Raw genomic sequence first — 24549 nt, 5'->3', positions numbered from 1 at the left:
AGCTTCTAGGATTTTACACCGTTTAAATTTTCAAAATTCTACAATTAACTCTTCTATGTTAAGAGTAGATTGAACGAGTCAATTAAGAAATTCACATGTCTTTATTGTACTTAAAAACAGTAGAAAAATTTGAACAAGCTCAACTTTTGGCAAATTAGTTGAATCAAATTTAGTTTTAGTCGATCAAGCCATTTGTCCTATCAAAATGCTGCATTAAAATTATTTCATGAACGTGTCTTCTCAAAAAGGTTTCAAAATCATCCAAATACTAAATTTTCAAATGATGCTTTCATACGAGAACAAGTTTCCACAACTTGACGCAGAAAATGACAGCGAAACAGTCGAAAACGTAACCGGGAACATCTCGACACCGCGTCGCATTCATTTTCCCAAAACAATGTTCTTCTCCATACCCGAAGTCAGAGGCCAAAGTACGGGCAAACGGTTCACCACCACCAGACACACATATGGCTGCAATTACCGTCAGTTGCTTGGGTCGGGTGTCTCGGGCGCGATGCAATGAATAAACACCCAACAACGCGCAATCATTGCCCAATAACTCAAGTGCTTTATGAAATTATTTGTATGGTAATTGGACGGAGAGCTACTGATGCGGGGCACGATCTTGAAGACGTTGCTGCTGCTGCGTTGGTTGCCACAGTCCGGAGCGGTTTCGAACGCATGAGAGCTGTGCTATTAAACAAACTACGACAACGTTGCGGTTGAGTGCGGGGAAAGAAAATCGAGAAAAGAATCGAATTCCACATAGACGAGAAGCATCAGGTCCAAGCGACTTGGACCAGCTGGACAGTCCAGTTCAAAGTGGAGATGGGACAATGTATCGGAAGCTCCGATTAATAACATAAATAAAGTAGGGAGAATGAGTTACCACCAAAGTCACTCAGTGCAAGTGGAAATGCGCAGAATCAGTCGCACTCAAAAAGGGGAAAACGAGGATGTGATACCCAGAGGACACATAAAATGTTTTAGAATCATAAATCTCATATCATGTGATCTCAATTTTATGTTAATAAGAGCAGTATAATGAAACTAGTATTGAAAACAATAACCAAATAAATTTTCTGTTGACCTCAATGGAAACCACCTGAATGTAAGTGATTTACAATAAGCACATTAAAGCTCTTCCGTCATACTTGAAAAAATCTGATAACAACTGAAAGTTCATTTAAAAACTTTCGTAGGCAACTTTACGGGCATGCGCAGTCCGACATCCCGTATGCTTTTACTTCTGTAGGAATGCTTTCCATTTGATTACACTTTTTTTTGCTCATTTCCCATTTATACCCGGTGAGCATGTGGAGAGGAAATGATCTCTCATCCTTGTTCTCGGTTCTGACGGTCCGGTCATCTTGACTGGTCGGTCAAGCGCCGTGGCAGGGATAAGGACAGGGAACCACCAGCATACCATTAGAGGAATCGGCAGGCAGGCAGCAGCGCCATAGCAAAGGCAACAAAAACAGAGCTTGCGTGACTTCATTTAGGAAATTGGATGACCACCACCGGCATCGTCACCAGCCAGCCGGCAGCAGCACTTTCATATCTTCATCCGTTACTCGTGGTGCGGTTGAAAGTAACTTTATTCCGCCAAGCATGTGGGATGGATGCGAAGGCTGGCTGGCACTATCAGGGAGACCTTGAGGGAGTTGAAAGTGCTTCTTTGATAGATAGATTGTAGGGTGGGTTGCAATTATAAATCTTGCAAGGACATAAAAAGTGAATTAAACATAGAATGGAAATCAATCTCTAGTCACAGGTTTGCTGTAGCACATTTCTTATCTTTTTCAACAATTAACTTATCTCATAGGTAGAATATCTAATCAATTTTAGCTTTAGTAGCAACATGTTGAATTATCTGGGAAATTTCTTTCGAATTCAACGAGTTTAATGATATTTTTTATGAAATTTTTTTGGTCAGCTACTTTATTCGGATAACTGCTGTTCGCGGAATTCCCTTGAGGGCTGCTGGACTACAATCACAGTCGTGGTCTCCTCAACTTCGACCTGGGCGACTTTCCTCTGAAAAGCGTCAGATAGTTATTGATTGGTCGGGATAAAATGTTTATCACTTGATTGCCATACCTTTTCAGGTAGTGTACAACATTTAGTGAAGTAATTCGTTTGCTTAATATTGGATTGTGCAAGCATTAAAACTAAATTCAATGGTTGTTGGCAGTTATCGCATTGAATGTTTTATAATTGATATTAGAAACCCGTGTACTAAATTTCTAATTGTGAGTGAATGGTTTTCTGACAAAAATTATACCTCAGATTTATTCTTTGCTGGTCTCTTCCTTACACCTAAGGATGAATTTCGGTGACATATTTAAGTGTGTTGAAATAATCTCCATATTACGATGCTTATAAAAATATGGATGCATAATGTGCGAATGATTAATAAAGTGTATACCAGTGAAAATATTGCAGGTAGTGATCATACTTGTGGTTCCCGAATCTACACCCTAATGTGCGAGCTCTATCAGTGAACGCAATTCATAACTCACACCATTCACATCCGAACCACCATCCTGTCCCCGTAATCAGTCGCCCTACAATTTCACTCCAACTTCCAGCGCTATCTGTTCGGCGGCTATCAACGCCTCCGGAAGCACATCATCCATTTCCGCTACCAGTGCCTTATCCACCGCACCCTTTTCGATGGCCTTATCGACCACATCGGCCAACCGTTTGAGTGCCATCGTCATCGCGTGCACCATTTCCATCAGCTTCGCGCTCTTCGACTTCTTCGGTTCCTTCTGTTTGACTTTGGCCGCTTCCGATCGCATGATCTCATCGAGGTGCCCTAACGGATGGGGAGGCGCTTCCTGCTCCACTACTGGCTTAATCGGCTTCGATCTTGCTCTGGCGGCTTCAGCCTTCTTACGTGCTTCAAACTTCTTCAGCATATTCCTCATGTCTATCACTGAGTTGACGGCGGGTTTCGAGTACGTTGGAGTCTTAGTTTCCATCACTTGATCCAAATCCAGGTTACCGCTCCGGATAAGCTGGCGAACGGCATCCAACAGTTGTTCCTGCGAGTAGGGTGTTTGCCCGGTGGCCAGCGACGTATCAGCAGCAGCAGCTGAGATGGATAAAATTACCATCATTGACAGTAAAACGAGTTGCACTACGCTGACCATGTTTACTGGAATTACTTTTTCGAACAACCTAGGAATGACTGAGGTTCCACAATCGTAGAGACTATTTAAGAGGCGGGAGCATTTCTGAACGAAACGTAAAGTAAGCCACCGCATCGAATATCCGTGACGAAGCTAAGGTAAATTTCTCGATGGAAGGCAATGAGGAAATGAGGGTTTGTAGATAGTGTCAAATGCTTCCTGTTTTGTTATGGAAATTGAAAACTAGTTTTGGTTACTGAAAACTGTTATCAGAGAATCTGACCATCTGGAACAGTTGCAAAATATCTGATTTTGGAGCATTCTGATAAAAATGTGTACCATCGTAGAACTTTATTCGAGACGGGATTTTAAAATGACGTTAACAGGCAGTTTATTTTTATTTTTCTTTGCAGTCCTGGTGTGCGACGCGTTTCGTATAGCAACTTTCAGTATGTGAAAACAAGGAAATAATCGTGCGTTATTATCCGAAAGGAGAGTTTTTCCTGTATAATCTTGATAAATATCTTTGAGGATGTCGGCATCTTTCAGCAAGAAAATGGATGCTGTCTTGTATATCTGGTCGTTTGATAAAGTATTCCTGTTACTTATAATCCAGTATAGCGTTCTGAAACGCTGTACAAGCTATCCCACATGTTCGCTACTGATCTTTACAAGGCAAGTGTCGCATATCCTGTGGGCCTCTGGCCAGAAAAATCTTTACTCAGTCGTCAAGAAGTGGTATATTCGGAGCCGGGACAGTGCCCGTTGGTCTCTTCGGTCTTCCCATGCCATTGACTCTCTTTTTCTTCACTCAGGAAGAAGGAACGGTTGTTCCACCTTTTATTTCCCTTTTTGCTTGAGCAACTGTCAGATAAACTTCAATAATTGAATCAGATTTTCCTTGACCACTCTTTTTATCAGCAGCATAATAGGCTTTAGATCGTACTAGTGTCCTTTTCCCAACACTTGTTTTGTCCCGGGATTTGGGATAAAAAGTATCGCTTGTCCCAGGAAATCCCGGGCTTTTTAATATCGAACAAAATAATCCTGACAAGACGTTTTTTTTCAATACCAACACTTCGTTACTGAAAACAATTTGGAATGCACGTGGATTTGGTAACAATTTAGATTCATTTTCAGTCTGCACGAAAACATGAACCACGTTTAAACAAGTGCAGTTTTCCCGTGTGCAAGTTCGCACTCTAAACATGCATACTAGATCCAAACCGAGTTCATCATAAACCGAACCAAAATCGCACCCAGTTTGAACACGAGTGTGTGCCCAAGTTCAAACACAAGAGTTTAAACATGGAATTTTAAACATCAGTTTACACACAGTATGCTGTTCATCTGTTCATATTGGGCAAGTGGTTTCTATTCTTGACTAGCGTTGATGGCCTAGTGGTAACTCGTTTGGCGTTCACTCAGGGCACTAGTGTTTGAATCCTTGTCTTTGGATTTTTTTAGAAATGGCACATTAATAGTTTCAGTTTTATAAATGATACTTTTCAGCTCTAGTCGGGTGGTGGAATAGCTGAATAAGATACTTAACCGCCTACCAACAGTTTGCGCTTGGTCTGATATCTCAATATCACAACAATTTGTTTATTTTACATTTTGCATAAAATCTTCAGATATTATTCTTAATGTTCATAACAACTGAATATTATGTGCATTAGCCCGGTAAGACAACCGGCAGCCTCCAATGCAATGATTATTAAAATTATTATCATGACATTATACAGTACATATTATTACAGTACATATATTAATTATTATTATGACATTACACAATACAAAGAAAATTTACAAACAATGGAGCTCCAGGTCAGAAATGAGTCCACAAATTCTTAAACTTAAAAGTCCTATAAAGTACATGGTTCTCATAAAAGATAAAATTTTCAGTTATTACAATCTAAAAAAAACGAAACTGGAATTAAGGCCCCGTTGATCATAAGGTTCTTCAAAAAGGTCGAAACCACTCTCTCCCTGGAATAAAGAAATCTCTATGCAATCCAGAACTTCGCTTCAGACTCTCGGTATGTTTATCAAGTACCACCGCGAAGTAAGTAGATTAAATTATCCCCCTATAAACGTGCCAGAAAAATTTTATCCCAAAATTTTAAAAATATAAACTAATCAGTTTTTTGGTGCAAATTTCAGAGCAATCCCATTGAAGCCGCGCCCCTTATCAATAGGAAATCAATCCTGTCTAGAGAAAACAGAACAGTAATACTGTTTTTGGCCATGCATCGAAGCCCTAGCCACATCCTTATCTTGCTCTGATTTAGCTCTGTCTACAAGACCATTTCAAGCAGGAGAATTTGTTCAGTAATAAGAACTTCCATGTGTTCCTCTCACTACCATTGTTCACCAGTTCAAGAAGAGTTAGTACGTATTTAAACCCCTAACTCGATTTTTCCAGCAGTCAGTTCAGCCTAGGGACGGGTACCGAGGTTATTTAACTAATTGCTTGAAAAGTTGTTTCCGCTGCATACAGTTTAGCCTCAAACCAGAGGGGAATTCGAGTCTTTCAACTGTCTGCAAGGTAACATTAATTATGTTTTATTTCTGAGACTGCTGTTGGTAGCGGGGACTAAATACAATGAATCCCTTATTACCACAACTTATTGCCCTAGCTAGGAAAATGGATTAAGCTAGGGCTCTGTTTGGTAGATCTTACAACGCAACACACTACGTCAAAGTGATCTACCGTGATACGGGAATTTTTTTTTTGGTGGTTGCAGAATCCCGAAGTCCTAAGAAGAATTGCTTTCAGAATCTTGAAAATGGAACAAAAAGCTCCGCTCAGAGCAGATTCGAACCAAAGACGTCCTGAATGAAAGGCCTGAATCAAGACCTCACCTCTATAAACGCTTCGTTATGTAAGTGAAAAAAATGTGCACAACATGTTTCAATTTTTCAATCATACCTTCATTGAAGTTTGGTTAAATTCTCTTATTCGAGATATACCTAAATAACAAGGCTGGGAAACGTGAAAAATCAACAATAGTTTCCCTAGCAACCCGTTCATTCATCCAAGCGAAGCATTTTCGTGTTCAAGCGCACATGTTTGAACCCAAGTTTAAACTCGATGTTTGAACATTGTACATTGCGCCTGGGTGTATCGGAGTTCAGGCTCGTGTTCAGATTGCTATGTGCAAGTTCGAACATAGCAAGCAATGTTTGATTGGGTGCACAAACTTACGTGAACATCTCACACATGTTGCACCTTGAAGACTGCATTTTTAACTAAATGCGGCAAGTTAATGAAGTGGTTTACAATTTTAATTTCATTTATGTGGTTATCTGAGGCTTTTTTATATTAGAATATAAGGCTGATACAAACATTGAAAAACTATTATGACTTCTCCCCTTCGATTTTTTTTGCCCAAAAATTACATTTTGAGGGAACGACAAAAAAATTTTAATAATTTTGAGGATTTTCAAAAGGATTTTCTTTAAGAAATCCAATGAGTTTTATTTTTTCCATTTTGATATTTATTCTTATTATCCCAACCGCGCCCCCCTCCTCCTCCTTGACCTTTCGGAGACCATTAGGACAAAATTTTAATTTAATATTTGTAATTATTATTTGAAGATATTGTTACTGAATAGTTAAATAATCGTGATGCATCTCTACTTGCTATTTGATGGGCTGCAGCTCCTCCTAGATGAGCCTGTATTTACTAAATGGTGTACAAATCGCTACTCCATTGAAATACATCAGTACTCCATCATTGGTATCATCATTTTTGTCGAGATTCTGATATGTGTTCCTGATATGTATACCAGTGTTTGATGGACGGGCATTAACTGCCTTTATTTTTCAATTACCCCCCGCTAACCCCCCATCAAAAAGCTCATAAGAGCCCCCTGCCAAATAACAATATATGTTTCAGCATACATTTGAAATAGAGTGAACGCACTAATTGTTAAAGCCAAGTATAAATCGAACATGCTTTCAATACCGTAATAAACTTGTCACAAATCATGCTGAAATTCGATTTGGCCTACTCTGCAAGATGCTGTGGAGAAAAAGAATAAGAATATCTTAAAACTGCCTAGTTTTTTGCAAGATGATTTTATCATAATTTTCTACACTTTTATAAGACTATCATGAATAGTCTTAAAGAACAATTTGTTTTATAGTATTTAATAATATTTTATAATTTTACTAGCTGACCCGGCGAACTTTGTTTCGCCCAAAACTGATCAATTTGCTGATATATTTTTTTACATACACATTTTATCTAAAAAACAAATCGGTTTTTCAAAATAATTTTTCCTTTTTTGACATTATTTTATCATGACACTTTTCGAATTAATTTAGTAGCCAAATCACAATTAACAAAAATCGATCTTTCCGTTATCTGATGATAATGTCAACTTAGATGACATGATTTGAAATTATCATACAAAATGCACGACAAACCATTTCATCGGAGAGATTTTATTTCGACTGTCAATTTTTATTCAAAAATAAAGGGATATAAATTAGCAAAAAATAAGCTGTCTATTCTTGAGCTATGCGCGGTCGTACAAATGCCAACTTTGTTTTATATATATATAGATGATAAAAATTAAAAAAGAAAATCTGAAAAATTGTACAAAAACCTATTTCAACGAAAAGATTGGGCATTGATCTTTAAAGTATTCCATTTCATCTTAACATTTTTCCTCGTAAAGAGAAGAAGAAAAGGGATATAAATTAGCAAAAATTGGGTTGTCTATTCTTGAGTGATGCGCGGTTGTACGAATGCCGATTGTAAGACAATTCCCCGAAAACCAATTCACCGAAAGCAATTTCCCCGAATGAAGTTTCCCCGAATAACAATTCCCCGAACGTAACATTTCCCCGATTGTAACAATTCCCCGAATGCAACATTTCCCCGAATGCAACATTTCCCCGAATTGTTTCCATAGTGCAGATAAAACTAAAACTGAAAAAGAAATCTGCGTCGTTTTACATAAAGTCGCATAATTGGCGTTTGACATAATTTTGAGCTGCAACAAAAGTGAGGATCGCGAGACAATTTGCTTAAAAATTGTAAAAAAAAATTAGATTGTTGGTCATTGGGCCGAAGACCATTATGCCGAACCGCCATTAGGCCGAATGAGGAGTAAGAAGTGAGAAATTAATAGTGAGTAGTGGAAAGTGCGATGTGAGAGGAACGTAATGAAAAAGTGAGAAATGACAGATGAGTAATGAGAAGTGAAAAATGAGAAGTGAAATGTGAGATGTGAAAAGTGAGATGTGAAAAGTGAGAAGTGAGAAGTGAGAAGTGAGTAGTGAGCAGTGAGTTGGGAGTAGTGAGTAGTGGGAAGTGAGAAGTGAGACATGAGAAGTGAGAAGTGAAAAGTAAGAAATGAGAAGGAAGTACATAGTAAGAAGTGAAAAGTGTGGAGTAAGAAGTGAGAAGTGAAAAATATGATGCGAGAAGTGTGAGTGAGGAGCGAGAGAGGGCGAAATACGAAGTGAGATGTAGGAAGAGAGAATGGAAAAATGAGGAAGGAGGATAGAGATAAAGGAAGAAAATTAATCCGTTTTCCGGTATAAGGCGAAAAAAAAGTATAAAGCTTTTTTTATTGATATTCGCCCGGTTTTAGGAGAAGACGAGTTATAATGCCTTCTTAAAATGAACACATTTGCCCAATATAAGACAATGAGGGTATATGGACCCTTCTTCCATTGAACGCGTTTGCCTGGAGTAAAGCGAAAAAGGAGATAATGCCTTTCTTAAATGATCACGTCTAGGCAGTATAAGGACAATGGAGGGGATATTGTCTTCTTTAAATGAACACGTCGATTAATTCGATATTTTTTTTTTTGGTCTATATAATTTATATTTATTGCTAAATGCGATCTCATATATCATATCTATTCCGGCCAAACTCGTCTACATCAAAAGAAGAGACTACGTTTATCATTACCTTATTGCAGGCAAATTCCTTCTTCTAAAAAGATAATTTCATTCTATTTTGGCTTATTTCAAGCTCACGCCTAAATCTAATGAATAGATCGCAACTACCGTTTCCTTATACTAGGTAGATACAAATTTTCAAAGAAGGAATAACATTCACTTCTTTATTATTCTTGGGAAACACCTACTTCCAAAGTAGAGATCAAAGTAATCCGTTGCGTTATTCCGAGTAGATGCATTATTTTTAAAGAAGGGATCACATTCACCATTGTCTTATTTCGGGCATACGCATTTTAATTTTTTGAGGATTCACATCCAAGATTACATCCCAGCAGCACACATGTTCCACGTAGGTGACTGCAACTCACATGTAACCAGACTTGGTTACAATCAAGTTGCTGCAACCAGTTTTTCCTGACTTGTGCTGCTCGGGCAGTAACTTCTTAAGAAGGGATAGACCTTACGTATGACAGGAGTTTGATTTCACAAATTTTGACCATGATGTTTTCAATCGGAATTTCTGTTCGCGATTCTACTCCATCAAAGAAATTCAGCCTTTGTTCGACTATTTTAGAAAAATAAAATTAATAGGAATCTTTAATCTTTATAACTTAACAATAAGGAAGATCAAGGGCATACAATACTATCGAAAGATTTGATCATGTTCGGTATTTCCAAAGAGACACTCTAGAACAAATCTTTGAACGCTGCTCTGTTCGGACGCTTATAGTCGATGACAATTATGTGTTTGCAAAAAATACTTTATTTTCGGGGATTTGTTACATTCGGGGAAATGTTACATTCGGGGAATTGTTACATTCGGGGAAATTCCATTCGAAGAATTGTTACATTCGGGGAAATTGCATTCGGGAAAATTGCATTCGGGGAATTGGTTTTCGGGGAATTGTCGTACAATCCGAATGCCATCTTTGAAGAAGAAGAGATGATCAAAATTTTAAACAATCATGCAAATTGTACAAAAACCTATTTCAACGAAAAGATTGGGCATTGATCTTTAAAGTATTCCATTTCATCTTAACATTTTTCCTCGTAAAGAGAAGAAGAAAAGGGATATAAATTAGCAAAAATTAGGTTGTCTTTTTTGAGTGATGCGCGGTCGTACAAAAGCCAGCTTTGTTTTATATATATAGATAGAAGAAGATGATCAAAATTGAAAAAAATCATGAAAAATTGTACGAAAACCCATTTCAACGAAAAGATTGGGCATTGATCTTTAAAGTGTTCCATTTCATCTTAACATTTTTCCTCTCAAAGAGAATTCCATTTAATTTCACCACTTGATTGTACCTTTGACAGATGCGTATTTCCACCTTAGCAGGTCGTCTTCAGTGGGGATGAACTTTTAAGATTAACCTATTTTACTGATGTTTCGAATTTCATGGGGGCCTATTGTGGTCGTTTCGGGTCAAAAAAGATTGTTAAACTAAATATCATATTTTTAAATTATACAGGGGAGCGGTTCGGCACTTCATTCCATAGCTCCTATTTCCATCCCATCGAAAACAAAGCAATGAAAGAGAATTTGGTTTGTTAGTTATTTATGTGATTTTTTTCAGCAAAAAGAAGCGACGAGATTGGTGCTGTATTTCTTTGTTTTGCAATGAGATGAATATATGTTCAGTGAGATGGAAAACGGAACAGTTCCCCTAGATATTAGAATAAAGTGTTTTCCTATTCATTTTTTTTTCTAAAATAGTCGAACAAAGGCTGAATTTTTATGGTGGAGTAGAATCGCGAACAGAAATTTCGATTGAAAGCATCATAGTAAAAATTTGTAAAATCAAACTCCTGTTTTATATAAGGTCTATCCATTCTGAAGAAATGACTGTAATCGTGAATATGAATCCTTAAAAAAACCGAAAAAAAATATCGAATTCATTGACTTGTTCATTTAAAGAAGGCAATATCTCCTCCATTGTTTTTATACTGCGAAGACGCGATCATTAAAGGAAGGCATTATCTTCTTCCTTTGCTTTACTCATTTCTTACTTTTCACTTCTTACTTCCCACTACCCACTACTAATTTCTCGCTTCTCACTTCTCACTTTTCACTTCTCCCTTCTCAGTTCTCACTTCTCACATCTCACATCTCACTTTTCAAAGCTCTTCAAACTTCTCATTTCTCACTTCTTATTACTCACTTCTCGTTTCTCACATCTCATTACGCTCTTCTCACTTCTCACATCTCACTTTTCACATCTCACTTTCCACATCTTACTTTTCACTTCTCACACCTCATTTCTCACTTCTTATTACTCACTTCTCATTCGGCTCTTCTCACTTCTTACGTCTCAATTTTCACTACTCGTTACTCATTTTTCACTTCTCACTTCTCACTCGGCCTAATAACGGTTCGGCATAGCGGTCTTCGGCCCTATGAACCAGCATCTTGTTTTTTTTTTTACAATTTGTAAGCGAATTGTCCCGCGATCCTCACTCTTGTTGCAGCTCATGTGTCACTTTATGTTAAATGACGTTTCAGTTTTCGTTTTATTTGCACTGTGGGAACAATTCGGGGAAATGTTGCATTCGGGGAATTGTTACATTCGGAGAAATGTTACGTTCGGGGAAATTGCATTCGGGGAATTGTCGTACAATTTGCTGAATTAAACGGTCCCTCCTTAGCCGTGTAAATAAAAATAAAGGACCCTCCTTAGCCGTGTGGTAAGACGCGCGGCCATAAAGCAAGATCATGCTGAGGGTGGTTGGGTTCGATTCCCGGTGCCGGTTTAGGCAATTTTCGGATTGTCTCGACTTCCCTGGGCATAAAAGTATCATCGTGTTAGCCTCATGATATGGTCGGGGTTCTGCTAAAACGCACCAAGCGACTTTTTAACTGACTTCTAATATTTTATTCGTAAAACGGAAACGGAAATCATTTCATATCAATTCATGTGTTCGTTTGTAGTAAGATATCCTTAGTTATGAGGTTGAAGGATATCCGGAAGGCTCAGGAATGTGTTTTTGAAATTGACCAGCATACGTAAATGCCCCGGAACTTTCACAGGACTGTTTCAGGAGCTATTGACTTTCACTATTGAGACTTTCACTATTGATTGCGGCCATAATTCATCAGGATGGATGCTTATGAAATAATACGAATCTCTGGGATGCATTTTTGGAATTGACCATTTTTACTTATTCTCCGGAATATCCGGATGGCCGTTCCTGGGGCATCTGGAGGCCACTGAAGACTTCAGTATTAATTGCACCCACAATTTGCCAGAATGAATGATTACGAAAAAATCGCAAAGCTCTGGAACAGACTTTTGAAATTTGCCAGTTTTACGAATGTTCCGGATCGTCCGGGGGACCGTTTCTGGGGCAATTGGAAGTCACAGAAGTCTTTCATTTTTGGTTTCACTCACATTTCGCCAGAATGGATAGTGCCAAAAACAATCGCGAAGCTCTGGGATGAACTTATTGAATTGGCCACATTTACGGATGACCGCTCAAGAGTTAAAATTGCCAAGAAATGGCGCATACACGACAGCAAATACAGTTGGAATCATCTTAGCACAATTTTATGTTTCATGGAACGAAACTAGAAAATTAGGTGACAAATTGAGAAGCTCAAACAGTACCTCTTTAGTAAAGGTTCCCTGGGGACTAGAGAGGTAAATTTGGATGAATTACCACATGGTCTTATTCTGCAGCCTTCGTTTGGTGCCTAAAGATCGAGAATCGGTTGAAATTTGAGTGTTTGTGATCGTGATGAAATCTTGGGCTCCATTGCACAATGTGTAACTTTTTTTCTAATGCATTAGGAAGGTTAAACACACTTCAAGGGGCGCTGGCCTTGTGGTTCTCTTGAATAATATTGTGTCACACATTTTGTTTCGATGTTTAAGGTTAGAGACGAATTATTTTACTGGAGTTTTTATTTATTTCTGCAGATGATCGCTTCATTGGTACCAATTTGGTTTTATTTATTTTCAGATATGGCTAAGTTTTATTCAAGATTGTTTATATTCAACAATAGATTCATAATGGTTTTAAATTTAATGTTGTGAGAGAGCCGGCTCCATAAGAAGCATTATTCCAAATTTATTATTCATATTTCTAAGGAATCTTGGAGAAAATACAAAAACCGTTCATTGAAGCATGACCTTCACAAAAATTTAACGTGTAGGAGCATTGAAAACTATTTTAAGAATAATAATGTTTTCAAACATTATATTCTCCTTGAACACTCTTTTAAAGCAAATCACTTGAATAAATTCAAGTAGTCTTTTTGGGGTTTCTTCTCGATTCTCCTCTACACAGAAAGAAAATAATGAAAACTAATCAGCGCGTAAGAACCTGTGTAGGTTTCATATTGCTTCCAAAAAAAATGCAAAATTATAACAAAATCGAAGCCAGGATTGAGCCACAGGTTATTCGATTTTTTGTTCCAAATTCTATAAATAATTGAAAATTCTGGGATGTGCCAGGATATATGTATTCTCAAATTTGTACCTAAAGACATATACAGCTCCCTTTCGTGTTTGTCAGTTCCTTTCCTGCATTTTGATTGTCCAGTCAATGGTTTGAGCCTTGACTTTCCAGCTCGCTGGTCCTATTTGGTAGAGTTAGGCCATCTGAGGAAGCTTAAATTTGACCACCGCGGTAAGGGCAGGGGCTGGCTTAAGCCATCAGGCAGCAAGCTTGACTTTTTTCACAAGTACGCTCCAGAAAAACTCACTGTTGAAAAAAACAGGTTTCCACACAAGTGCCGCATTTCTGCGTAACAGAGGACAGTTAATCATTTTGCTTTAGAGATGTTCAAGACGTCCTTTGAATTAGATGTTTCAAACATATTGAGATCATGTTTATCCAGCTTTTTACGATAGCCATAAACTTGATGAGACACCCCTCGCTAATGACAGATGCTGTGTACAGTAATCTATAACAGCATCGAGGTTGCATTGATTTTTAGTTTGTTTTATTATCTGTCAAAAATTTTCACTTATGGATAATTGTTTACAAATTATGGTAAATCTCTTTGGATATTAAATTGTTATATAAATAATTTCAATTCTAGCGAACCTGGAAAGCAAGATTTTACAGCGAGCAATGTAGTAAATTTATGCCAAGTTTTAGTTAATCATTTTGAGGAATGCGACGGGGAACCTGAGAATATGTAGCAAAAAAACAACTGGCAGTTGATGCGTGTGCCAAGTTTAAATATTTTGCAGTCACTGATGAGCAATGAAAATGTCTCGTATGTATTAGAAAATTAAAAAATAAAGATAAAGGATAATGCCTATTTACTCTGTTGTTGTCAATGACTGGGATGTAGTCATTCTTGGTGACCTCAATTTTTCTAAAATTCCATTGGTCTAATTTTATGTTGCTTAACGTTGGTCGTTCCTGGAATCCTTTAATACCACAACACTCTACTTGATAGCTACAGTAACGCGATTCGTCAGTTGTACCCGTTGCGCCGATGAAAACAGTCTGTAGGAATTATTTTAAACTCATATGGGCTTAAAGTATCATTGCTTCAATGAAAACCATAGAAGAGAAGTGCATGTATAGCACTAACTTGAGTATCGCTTATAAGCTAATATCTAATGCGATAAGCCTAAAAGAAGTCAACTAATGCCACATTCCTAAGCAATTTGATTTCCAATCCTTTTCCAGTTCTACTCGTTAAGCAAATAGAGAACATTCGCAAACTATGTCCGATTTATAACTTGGAATTGTTAAAAAAAAACAAACTTAGCTTCAACTGATTAGTTTTCTGAATATTTTTACTTTATAACCTATAACAACTTGATTTTCACTGAAACCTCATTGAAACACATATGGTGTAATAGCTTATAAATTACTTCTTGCTCGCATTCAAGGAGGAGTTTATTTAAGAAAAATCCGTTGCTCCGAAACAACAGATTCACAACTCTTCCTCATATATTCTGTTTCCGCATTATTTGTGCACAGAACTGTGCAAAAAATGATTCTATATTGCGAGTTGTAGTGACGAAATGATGACGTAGAAAGTGCATCCTTCCACCATATACTTCAAATGGAAAAGAATAAATTGCATATTCCACCAACCACTTAGACCGCACCTAAAAAGATTAGAAAATTCGATATGGAATTCGAAGTTTTATTGTAAACAAAAATTTTACATAACAATCCAGCATACTTCGATCTAAACCGGGCAAATTTATGGTGGACAACCCAAATGTCAAAAGGGGTGATTCAGTTATTATTGCAGATTAGGAATAAAAAGCTGGATTGAAACCATCATTGGGGCTTCGAAAACTGTTAACGTCGATACAAATACATAAGTTCCCCTAAAGAATAACTTAACACATATTGAAACTATTCTTCTTTTTCATTGGCATTACATACCCCACTGAGACATTGCCGCCTCGCAGCTTCATTAAGCACTTCCACAGTTATCAACTGCGAGGTTTCTAAGCTAAGTTACCACAATTGTGCATTCGTATAAAAAAGCTACATGTAAAAGCTACATGTATCCGCAAACTAGCTCCGCCAAAGCGCCGTGTGCCGCTCAAAGAACACAAGCCCAAGCCCTGGTGTTAGGTGGGACGCTGAACGGACCTGACACGACGGCCCTCCGACGAGACAGGAGGTTTGCGAAGGCCCAATAAGCCATCTGTAAAACCACAAATTACGAACGACGAAAGAGATAATACGACTCGATGCAATCGACAACGCGCTCGCAAAACGGGACAAGTCAAAAAATATTGTGATAAAGTTCAACAGCTGTGGAGTTTTCAAAATTTATGGGCTTAATTTTCAGTTGTCGTGTAAGAAATTAGATTTTTTTTAAATTAATCAGTCATGGTGGACTGATTAAGTTCTATTGTCCTAAATTAGTTGTGGAAAAATACTAATCTACATTTCATTCTTCAAAGGGACGCGGACAAAAACTCGAAGGAACAGAAAACTACGCATCTCTCAATATTTAAATTAATTGTGCTATTTTATTTTGATCTTCCTTTAGACATGCATTAAGGATTTTAATAATAAGCAATATCAAAAACTTTTCCTAATATGAACAATTGAAATAACAAACAATAGCCAATAGTCAATAGCTTAAGGCCGGTATTGGTCATAAGAAGGCTAAACAAAATAGTTAAAGAAAAAAATGTCAAAGACAAATAGCAAAAGGGTGAGATTATTGATTATCGGACTCTTGGAGATAACCGCCGGATTGTATTTTAAATCGACCGGAATTTCTTATTTTTCATAATGGAACCCAATAAATCCCGTATACACACATGGGAGCGAAAATTTCAGAGAAGCTCCTGATGTGTAATCCAACCTTAATCCTTAGTACACTTAATCTAGCCTTTATTGCGACCAAATGTACCAAAGTTTGAAACTGCCTGAAATTTGATTTTGTTCAGATGATTTATAAATTATTTTTTATGCCGATTTTTTAGAAAAAATGATTTCCCCTATTCAGAATTATTCATAAAGACTAAATAAGTGAATAATTATAAATGTTTCGAAAAGAATCAAATGATTGAAAAATATGTGGAAAAAATATGAAAAACATAACAAATATTGAATTACCTAATTCGGAAGATTCAAAAAGAATAATCGAAAATGAACTTAATCTGAAAAAATGGAATGTCTGGCCCTGCGCTTAATTTTATTGATGTTGAGGCATTACATGATTTTCAGGAAATACTTGCCTACCTAGTTTACTAATTCCGTTCAATCCACTGATGAAATTGGCCAAATTTTAATGCCTCCGAGAAAAAATCATTGAAATGAAACTGTATGAAAAAATCTCCAGGAGAAGCACTTGTTGTCATTAACTGCTAAAAACCTTAAGAAAAGTCGATCAATGGAAAATACGAGAAGGCATAAATAGCATTCTATTAAAAGCAACACTAATAACACATCATCTGACACTTTTTTTGTGGGTTTCGTTCACTTTCTTTGTTGAGAGATGTGTCACCCGAGGACTGCCTAAAATATTGAATTTGTTCGAATAATATTTTGGAACTCTTTGGAAGAATCAATAAAAATACGGGACAAATTGAGGATTTTTTAGATTACGAAGGCACAGCACAGTAAGGTCTAAAAAACGGGACTGTCTTGTTAAATACGGTACGTATTAGGGTGGTTCATTAAATTGATTTTGCTCCACAACGCTAATCTGATTCTGTATCCTGAGTGTCCTTCGAAAATTTGAGCTCATTTGATTAAAACTGATTTAGCACAAGCCATTTCAAGTTTGCATGCAAATTAGTATGGGGAAATTTTTTTTTTCATTATACTGATTATGGCGCTTCCTCATTAAGCGCAGGTTAAAAGAAAACCTACATAGCTAAAAGAAATACTCAAGAGCTTTCACTCAGCGAAAACCGCATCTTAATTAATCGATCCAATAATTAGTAATCGACACAGTTTCGAAAAAAAAAACAACAAAAAACTGTTTTTTAACAAATTGGCATCGATTTTTTTGAATTCTTCGATACAGATCAATAGTTTTCCAAAAACTGTAAGCAGTAATCCATAATTGCTCTCCAAAGTGCGTGCACATATGTAGTTTCTCAAACAAATGAAAAAAAATCATCCATTACTGAACATTTTTTTTTCGTATTTTTTGCCAGAATACGTATTTTTGGACGAGGATTCAGAATATATAAAAAATCTCATTTTGGCCAAAAATGTTACATATGCAGTTTGTCAAACAAACGGTTCATTTATGCTTGCACGCGAAACAGTATTTCCTGTTGCATTGGGTTATATAAGTCTACACACGCCATAGAGTCAAGACCTGCTAATCAACCTCCGTATTTGAGCCATTAATTGAAGAAATAACAAGTTGTGCAACCTCATCTGAGTAAATGTTTGCAGTCCAAGAAGTTCTTTTTGCTCACTAATTAATGATTTGAGTGTATTACTTCTACGTGAAGTTAAACGATTTACAATGATATGGAATATGGAATTAGAGGCGAAAGTATAGAATTCATAGTTCCGTTAGGATGCGGCAGGCATGAAGGATGTTTTTTTTTATAAAAGTCGATTTGAAAGCGAACGGAGGGCAATATTTGTGATGACACATATCGCACGACCTTCCTTCTGCCAAACTCCCGTATGAAGGGGGAAGGAAGAATATCAGTGTGGAAGCAGCATATCAGTTTTTGTTGCCATCGGATCTACGTAGTCTACGAACTCCATATAGGAACTAATCAACCGCCGAACGGGAGGCTATTGGTATATGTTTGGATTCCAAGTTGTTCATTTTGTTATCATTTGCTCTAGACAGATATTGAAGAATAAACAAGTTGTGTAACCCCACCTTGGTATATTTACATTCCAAGTAGTTCTTGTTGTCATGGGTTCCAGATAGTAGGTATTAGAGTGGGGCGCAGTTGTATGGAAAAACGCAAACTTCGTCCGATCAAGTGAGATCAAGGTTTTTCTGAATCGTTTTGGGACCCCAATCAACTGTGCAAAATATGGGCTCGATTGGTTGTAACCTCGCATGCCGCATCGCGTTTTAAATTTACATGGAGATTAGTATGGGAAAACGTACTTTTTTACATTTTTGCACTTAGCGGCTTCAAATAACCATCAATCACGTGACTCAATACGTTAGCATATAGCCTGGAAGATGCCGAAAGACTTTGCCGAAGAAGGCACGTAGCTGGAAGGTCTACAAAAAATGTTATTACGTTTCGAAAATTGATTGCTTAAACCATATGCAAGAAATCAATGTTTCTGCCAGCACTACCGGACAACCTGTAATTGTCAGAGGGCAAAACCCATTTTCCTTCTAGTCGGAATTTTTACTTTGGCAAATCATTCCGAATATCTCCCATTAGCTTCAAAGTCCTATAAAATCAATAATTTTGAAATAACACTCAGTTAAATTATTGCTCCACGATAACGGCAGAATAAACGATTTTTTGCATATTGTTTGAACACTCAATGTTCGAAGCGTTATAACTTTTTTCGTGGACGTTCCAGCAACGTGCCTTCTTCAGCAAAGTTTTTCGGCATCTTTTGGGTTATACTTTAACGAGTAAAGTTAATCAGTTCAGTGCGTGTTGGCTCTTGTTCCGGACGGTCGAACGATCGCGCGATTTGCCGAAATTTTGTGATTTGCATTCCGCGGCCGGTAGTAAAGTTAATTTGTTCAGTGCGTGTTGGCTCTTGTTTCGGACGGCCTACGATCGCGCGATTTGTCGAAATTTTGAGATTTGCATTGCGCGGCCGGTAGTAAAGTTAATTAGTTCAGTGCGTGTTGGCTCTTGTTTCGGACGGCCGAACGATCGCGCGATTTGCCGAAATTTTGTGTTTTGCATTGCGCGGCCGATAGTAAAGTTAATTAGTTCAGTGCGTGTTGGCTCTTGTTTCGGACGGCCGAACGATCGCGCGATTTGCCGAAATTTTGTGTTTCGCATTGCGCGGCCGGTAGTAAAGTTAATTAGTTCAGTGCGTGTTGGCTCTTGTTTCGAGTCAGCGGATCGACTGGTCGTCAAAGTTTAGTTCTGCTTTGTGCGGAAGGCAAAACGATCGGCCGGTCGCCGTAATTTTGCTCTGATTTGCGCGGGTGAGTAAATGAATCAGGTAAATTAAGATTTAAGACCATTTAATTCATCTTTAATGTTTATACATTTCAAGATTTTAACATTATATTAAAATCTTAAGAAATGTCTCTTCCCATGGAAACCTGATGTAGCTGAGAGTTTGGAAATCCACCGACAGGTACAAACAGCGCTGTTGAATAAGGATCAGGAAATGGCAGCTCTTGGTTTTCAAGTTTCTACCTAAACAATAAAGTAATTTACTGTATAGGTAAATAAAGTAGGCAAATAAGATTAGATTAGGTACCTAGCGTAGTATGAATAGTGTAAGTTGCGATTGTTTTCTTCAAGTCGAGTCAAGTACAAGACACTGAAGACGACCACACAGTTGTGGTCGAAATACGTATCTGCAAAGATTACGAAAATTAACTAGTGGAATTAAATGGACAGTACTTAATTCGTCTTAGACGGTTTAATACATTCCACTAAAAGAGCTTAATATATTTTTCTGAGAAAGTAAAAGTTTGTTTCTTGTCCGGTCGTGTTTCTCCAGTCAGCGGATCGACCGGTCGTCAAAGTTTAGTTTGGCTTTGTGCGGGTGAGTAAATAAATCAGAAAGTGAAAGTTTGTTTCTTGTTTCTCTCAGTAAGCGGATCGGCCGGTCGTCGAAGTTTAGTTTTGCTTTGTGCGGAAGGCAAAACGATCGGCCGGTCGTCGTAATTTTGTTCTGGTTTGCGCGGGTGAGTGAATAAATCAGAAAGTGAAAGTTTCAGACAGCGAGAGTGTTATTTCCCATCCCATAGATCGCATCACTTACCGAAGTGAATCCAGATAAATTATCCTTTGTAACTAAAACGATATCCTATCCCAAGACAATCGTGGAGATGCAGAGGTGTTCTCGGTCTCTAGTAGCAACGAAAGTCGGACTAACAATCCCTTCCTATATGACCGTAAGGACGTGGCCGGCGCCGTTATTGACTTAAAATATTTGAGCTCTCGAAACGTGTACATTGAGAATGGGTAGCAAGTCTCAAGCCCCATTCATTGTGTTCTCTGTACAATTTCGCAAGTTCTAGTCAATCACGGAGTAGCAACTACGAATTGTGCGGTCATAATGCTCATGCTCATGCTCATGCTTTGGGTTATACTTTAACGCATTGTGCCACTTGGTTTACGATGAACTGAAACCTCTAGCAGTACAAATGCAAAAATATACGTTCTCCCATACTAATTTCCATACAAACTTCAAACGCGATGCGGAAAGCGAGGAAGCAACCAATCGGTCCCAAATTCTGCACAGTTGTTCATGACCCAGAATGGGTTCGAAAAACCATTGATTTGAAAAAATGACCATGACGCCCCACTCTAGTAGGTATACAAACTTTTCATATTACTAAATACGAAAAAGTTTATTCCTTAAAAATGCAAAATGTTAATAATTTGAAGCCGAGAACGTGTGTAAGGGAAAAAATCGGGCCAATATCGTAAAGACAATGTACCATATTTAAAACAAGATAAAGACCTTTTAGTTACTCGTGTAAGCCTAAAAGACTTACTCAAGAAATTTCTAGGATGACAATTAGCATATGCCAGGAACGCTTTCTATTCTATGCACCACAACCAGTACCTAATTGAAAACAGGCTGATATATCTCTTGTTACGCATGTATACCCTAATGCCTTACTTCAAGATTTTCTTGGATGACCATCAACATATTCAATGGACGCATTATATTCTACGTATCATAAAGGGCATGTATAACTTTTCAAACAGGTCGAAAGATCTCTGGTTAAGCGTGTAGATGTAGATCTTAAGCCCTTTGAAGGATTTATTTGGATGTCCATGAGCATATGCAATGGACGCATTCTATCCTAGGTATCACAACTTTTGTGTGTATTTGAAGGGTTTATAATATATGTTCGTCAAATCCTACAACGGCATGGGGAGAAAAGTAAACATTACCACTAAATCCCACTTTTATTGAAAAAAAATTGTCAAGTTATCTCTCAAAGTGGTCTAAAATACCACCCCAACTCTCTGCGAAGGAAGAGATCTGTATGTTCACCATTAACTCAATTCTCATTTTAATTGCCAAAGAGTCGTTCATTATCCAGCTGAGCTTATGTATGATATCCGACAAGGTGTTTCACATTGTCCTTATGGGGTGTTGCAAAATCTCAATCATTATTTAAATATTATTGGACAATATCACTTTATGAAAATTGAAAATCAATTACAATACAATTTTGCCAAAGATATTCTCGTTTTCAAGGGCACACTACTCAATATGAAAGCATCGCACAACTCCCGGGCAGAAGCCATGAACAGAATAACAAAACATGATATGGATTTGATTGATATAAGAGATAAAAGAACAGGTAACAATATCAAAAATTTGCACCGAAATATCATTTGAATAGCAAGATATGCTATGGATAAGAACAAACTAATGGAACATGATATTGATCACTTCTTACAAATAGCATAACTTGATCTCCTCATGATATTTTAGTGCAAAATATTGATATTGTCGTCTGATCTTTTATCTCTTATATCAATCATGTTCATATCTCATTTTGCTATCTTATCAATATTTGCTATTATTTAGCTATTTTCGTCTACTCGGGCTGTCATTCTCATTATTCCACGCATGCTGCGACGCAGCAAAGCTGAAATAATAAAAACAAAAGTTGTCCGCTGTCTCCGTATTGAGTGGTGTGCTTAGTGAATTTTGTTTTGGATTCTGTGATGTTTGTTCTTAATTGAAAAATTTGTTGTGTAGCGCCTACTGTGACGAAAATTACATCTAAAGCGTATTGCCCGTTGCAGCAATTTTTAGACTCTTGCGCAACTTCGTTTTGCTTCGAATTTTTAGCGTACACGTCAATACATTCAAACTATCTTTGTAATTGTTTTTTTTTTGTTGTTGTTATTTATCGAATACACGTGTTTTTGTTTACTAGAAAGACAGCAAACATTGTTAATTCATTTGTGTGAATGACACGGGGAAAATATTCACGCAAATAATTTTCGCGCTGGAGTCTAATAAGGCGGAATCTGCGCAATACCACGATGCTCTACATTTTTGTGAAATTTGTTCCCGAAGACACTGAACCAAATGGTAATGCGATTTTCGCTAAACGCACGACTGTGCAACGCCTGTAAAATGACCCTACCCCTTGAACCATACTTATCTTATCGGTGAATAGGAGAAGAGACTCCAAAAACCAACAAATTTTCTCTAGTGAAATTACATTTTTTTTGGAGTGACTATGGACAACTAAAGTACCGTGCGATTTTTATACATAAAAAACTATTATTCATTCGTGCCAATACTCTCCTTGAACAATATATCATACATACTAACAAAGTGCAGAATAGTGTTGGCCTGATTAATCAAAAGTGCTTCCGTTTGATGTGCTTTCGTTCAATGTGCATTGTTTTTGCTACGTGCGTCTACTTTGCGATTATTTATTTCATCACCCCAAACTCACTTAATATTGGCAAGCAGCTCATCGACGGTTGTATCTGTCTCTGGAATAACAGTATCGATATGTTTTACCAGGTCTTTCGGCACGGAACCTTCAATTGGAACGAATCGGATGAATGTGGTTTACTGCCACACAGATTTGCACTTCCTACACTGTCTTCCTATTCCAACTCACCTTTTGAGTCCGCATCGTCGATCGCACCGACCAATTTACCGAGCGATGCGGTCAGGTGCTGTATCATACCCTTGAGGACATCGCCGGGCGACGGTTCTGGTTTTGGCGTCTTGAGGCGTTCCACTTCCGCTTGGAGCATGGCGCGGATGCTGGCCCTCGGATCAGCTTCTGTTCCGCCGTTTTTGACACCAATCGCCGCCGGTGTTGAAGTTGGACTTTCACTGTTGACAATTTTCTTATTCTGCTTCAGCTTCGATTTGGTATCCAGGATATCGTGATGCACATCTTGCTTGAGCCCATCGACTATGACTTCGATTACATCGGTGCTTTTAACCGGATTCTCGATTAAATCGCGGATCGGCGGGGCGTTAACCGCAGGTATTTTTTTGGGTGTAATATCCGGCAGTATTGGCTTCTGCGGTTTCATTGGACGAAAGCTTCGGAATGCCGAACGTAGAACCTCACTTTCCCGAAGGCTTCCAGCCTTCACGATATGGCTAATGGCTTCCAGCAGATGCTCCTTGCGGGAGGTTCCATAGAAACGGGCCTGATGTAGGGGCGGATTACGTGAACTGGACGTGCGGAGTGAATTAGTTCTAGGGGACTCCGGGATGAGTTGGGCGCTGGCCGCAACCACGAATAAGGTCCACAGGACGAACGAGCGTGGCATTTCTTCTGAACAAGCAGCACAACTACTGACGGCGAATGATAGAAAAAAGCCAATTGGAAATGAAATATATATGAGCGGCGTGGTGTCCACAAAACGAAGCATGAAATCGACTGCAGGATAATCGATTAGCCGAAACGGATTGGTAGTGATTCATAAGTAATAAGGAAGAGATGGTTTAGTTAACAAAACTGGCTTTGGTTCGTGAAGTTTATCTTAATTGTGTTTCTCACTTTATCGGTCATTAGCAGACTAAATGACTTTCCAAGAAGAAAAACAAGAGTACCTATTAACTAATTACCAAATTGTTTTATATTTTCCCATATTTAGAGGTGCGTATTTCAAACAACGGAAAGCTGAACTGTAAACAACTTATGTGGCACTACGTTCCTTCAGAGGCCATGGAATGCCTTGAACATGACGTACTTAAAACAAGTTTCCAATTATTTATTGATTTAAGGTTCCAGAAAAAAGTTGATTTAAAAACATAATTTCTTCATTCAACGAAATCTCGCCCATGCTACAATCTTCTCTTCCACTAACTGCTCACATTCGCCATCATACCAGTAGTAGCTTTTTTCTGATCCGGAAACACCGTGTCTAGCTCAGTAGCTGCGCTGCTACCAATGG

General features: G+C 37.9%; 2 protein-coding genes across 4 annotated transcripts in view; both read right to left on the bottom strand.

The window, feature by feature from the left end:
* The window catches only part of LOC134226587 (neurogenic protein mastermind), a 471961-nt gene that overhangs the window by 264274 nt on the left and 183138 nt on the right, over positions 1-24549 (bottom strand). The gene's annotated exons all lie outside the window — the stretch shown is intronic.
* Positions 1902-23976, bottom strand: LOC134223706 (uncharacterized). The gene is made up of 3 exons (XM_062702896.1): positions 23253-23976; positions 23082-23169; positions 1902-2037 (listed from the first exon to the last, which is right to left on the bottom strand). Exons 1-3 carry the CDS (start codon positions 23920-23922, stop codon positions 1995-1997), a joined length of 801 nt encoding a protein of 266 aa, XP_062558880.1. The 5' UTR covers positions 23923-23976; the 3' UTR covers positions 1902-1994.

Source organism: Armigeres subalbatus, chromosome 3 (genome assembly GCF_024139115.2).
Source record: "Armigeres subalbatus isolate Guangzhou_Male chromosome 3, GZ_Asu_2, whole genome shotgun sequence".
NCBI classification, from domain to species: domain Eukaryota; kingdom Metazoa; phylum Arthropoda; class Insecta; order Diptera; family Culicidae; genus Armigeres; species Armigeres subalbatus.
Note: the sequence above shows the minus strand (reverse complement) of the source record. Positions and strands in the feature narration are given on the sequence as shown.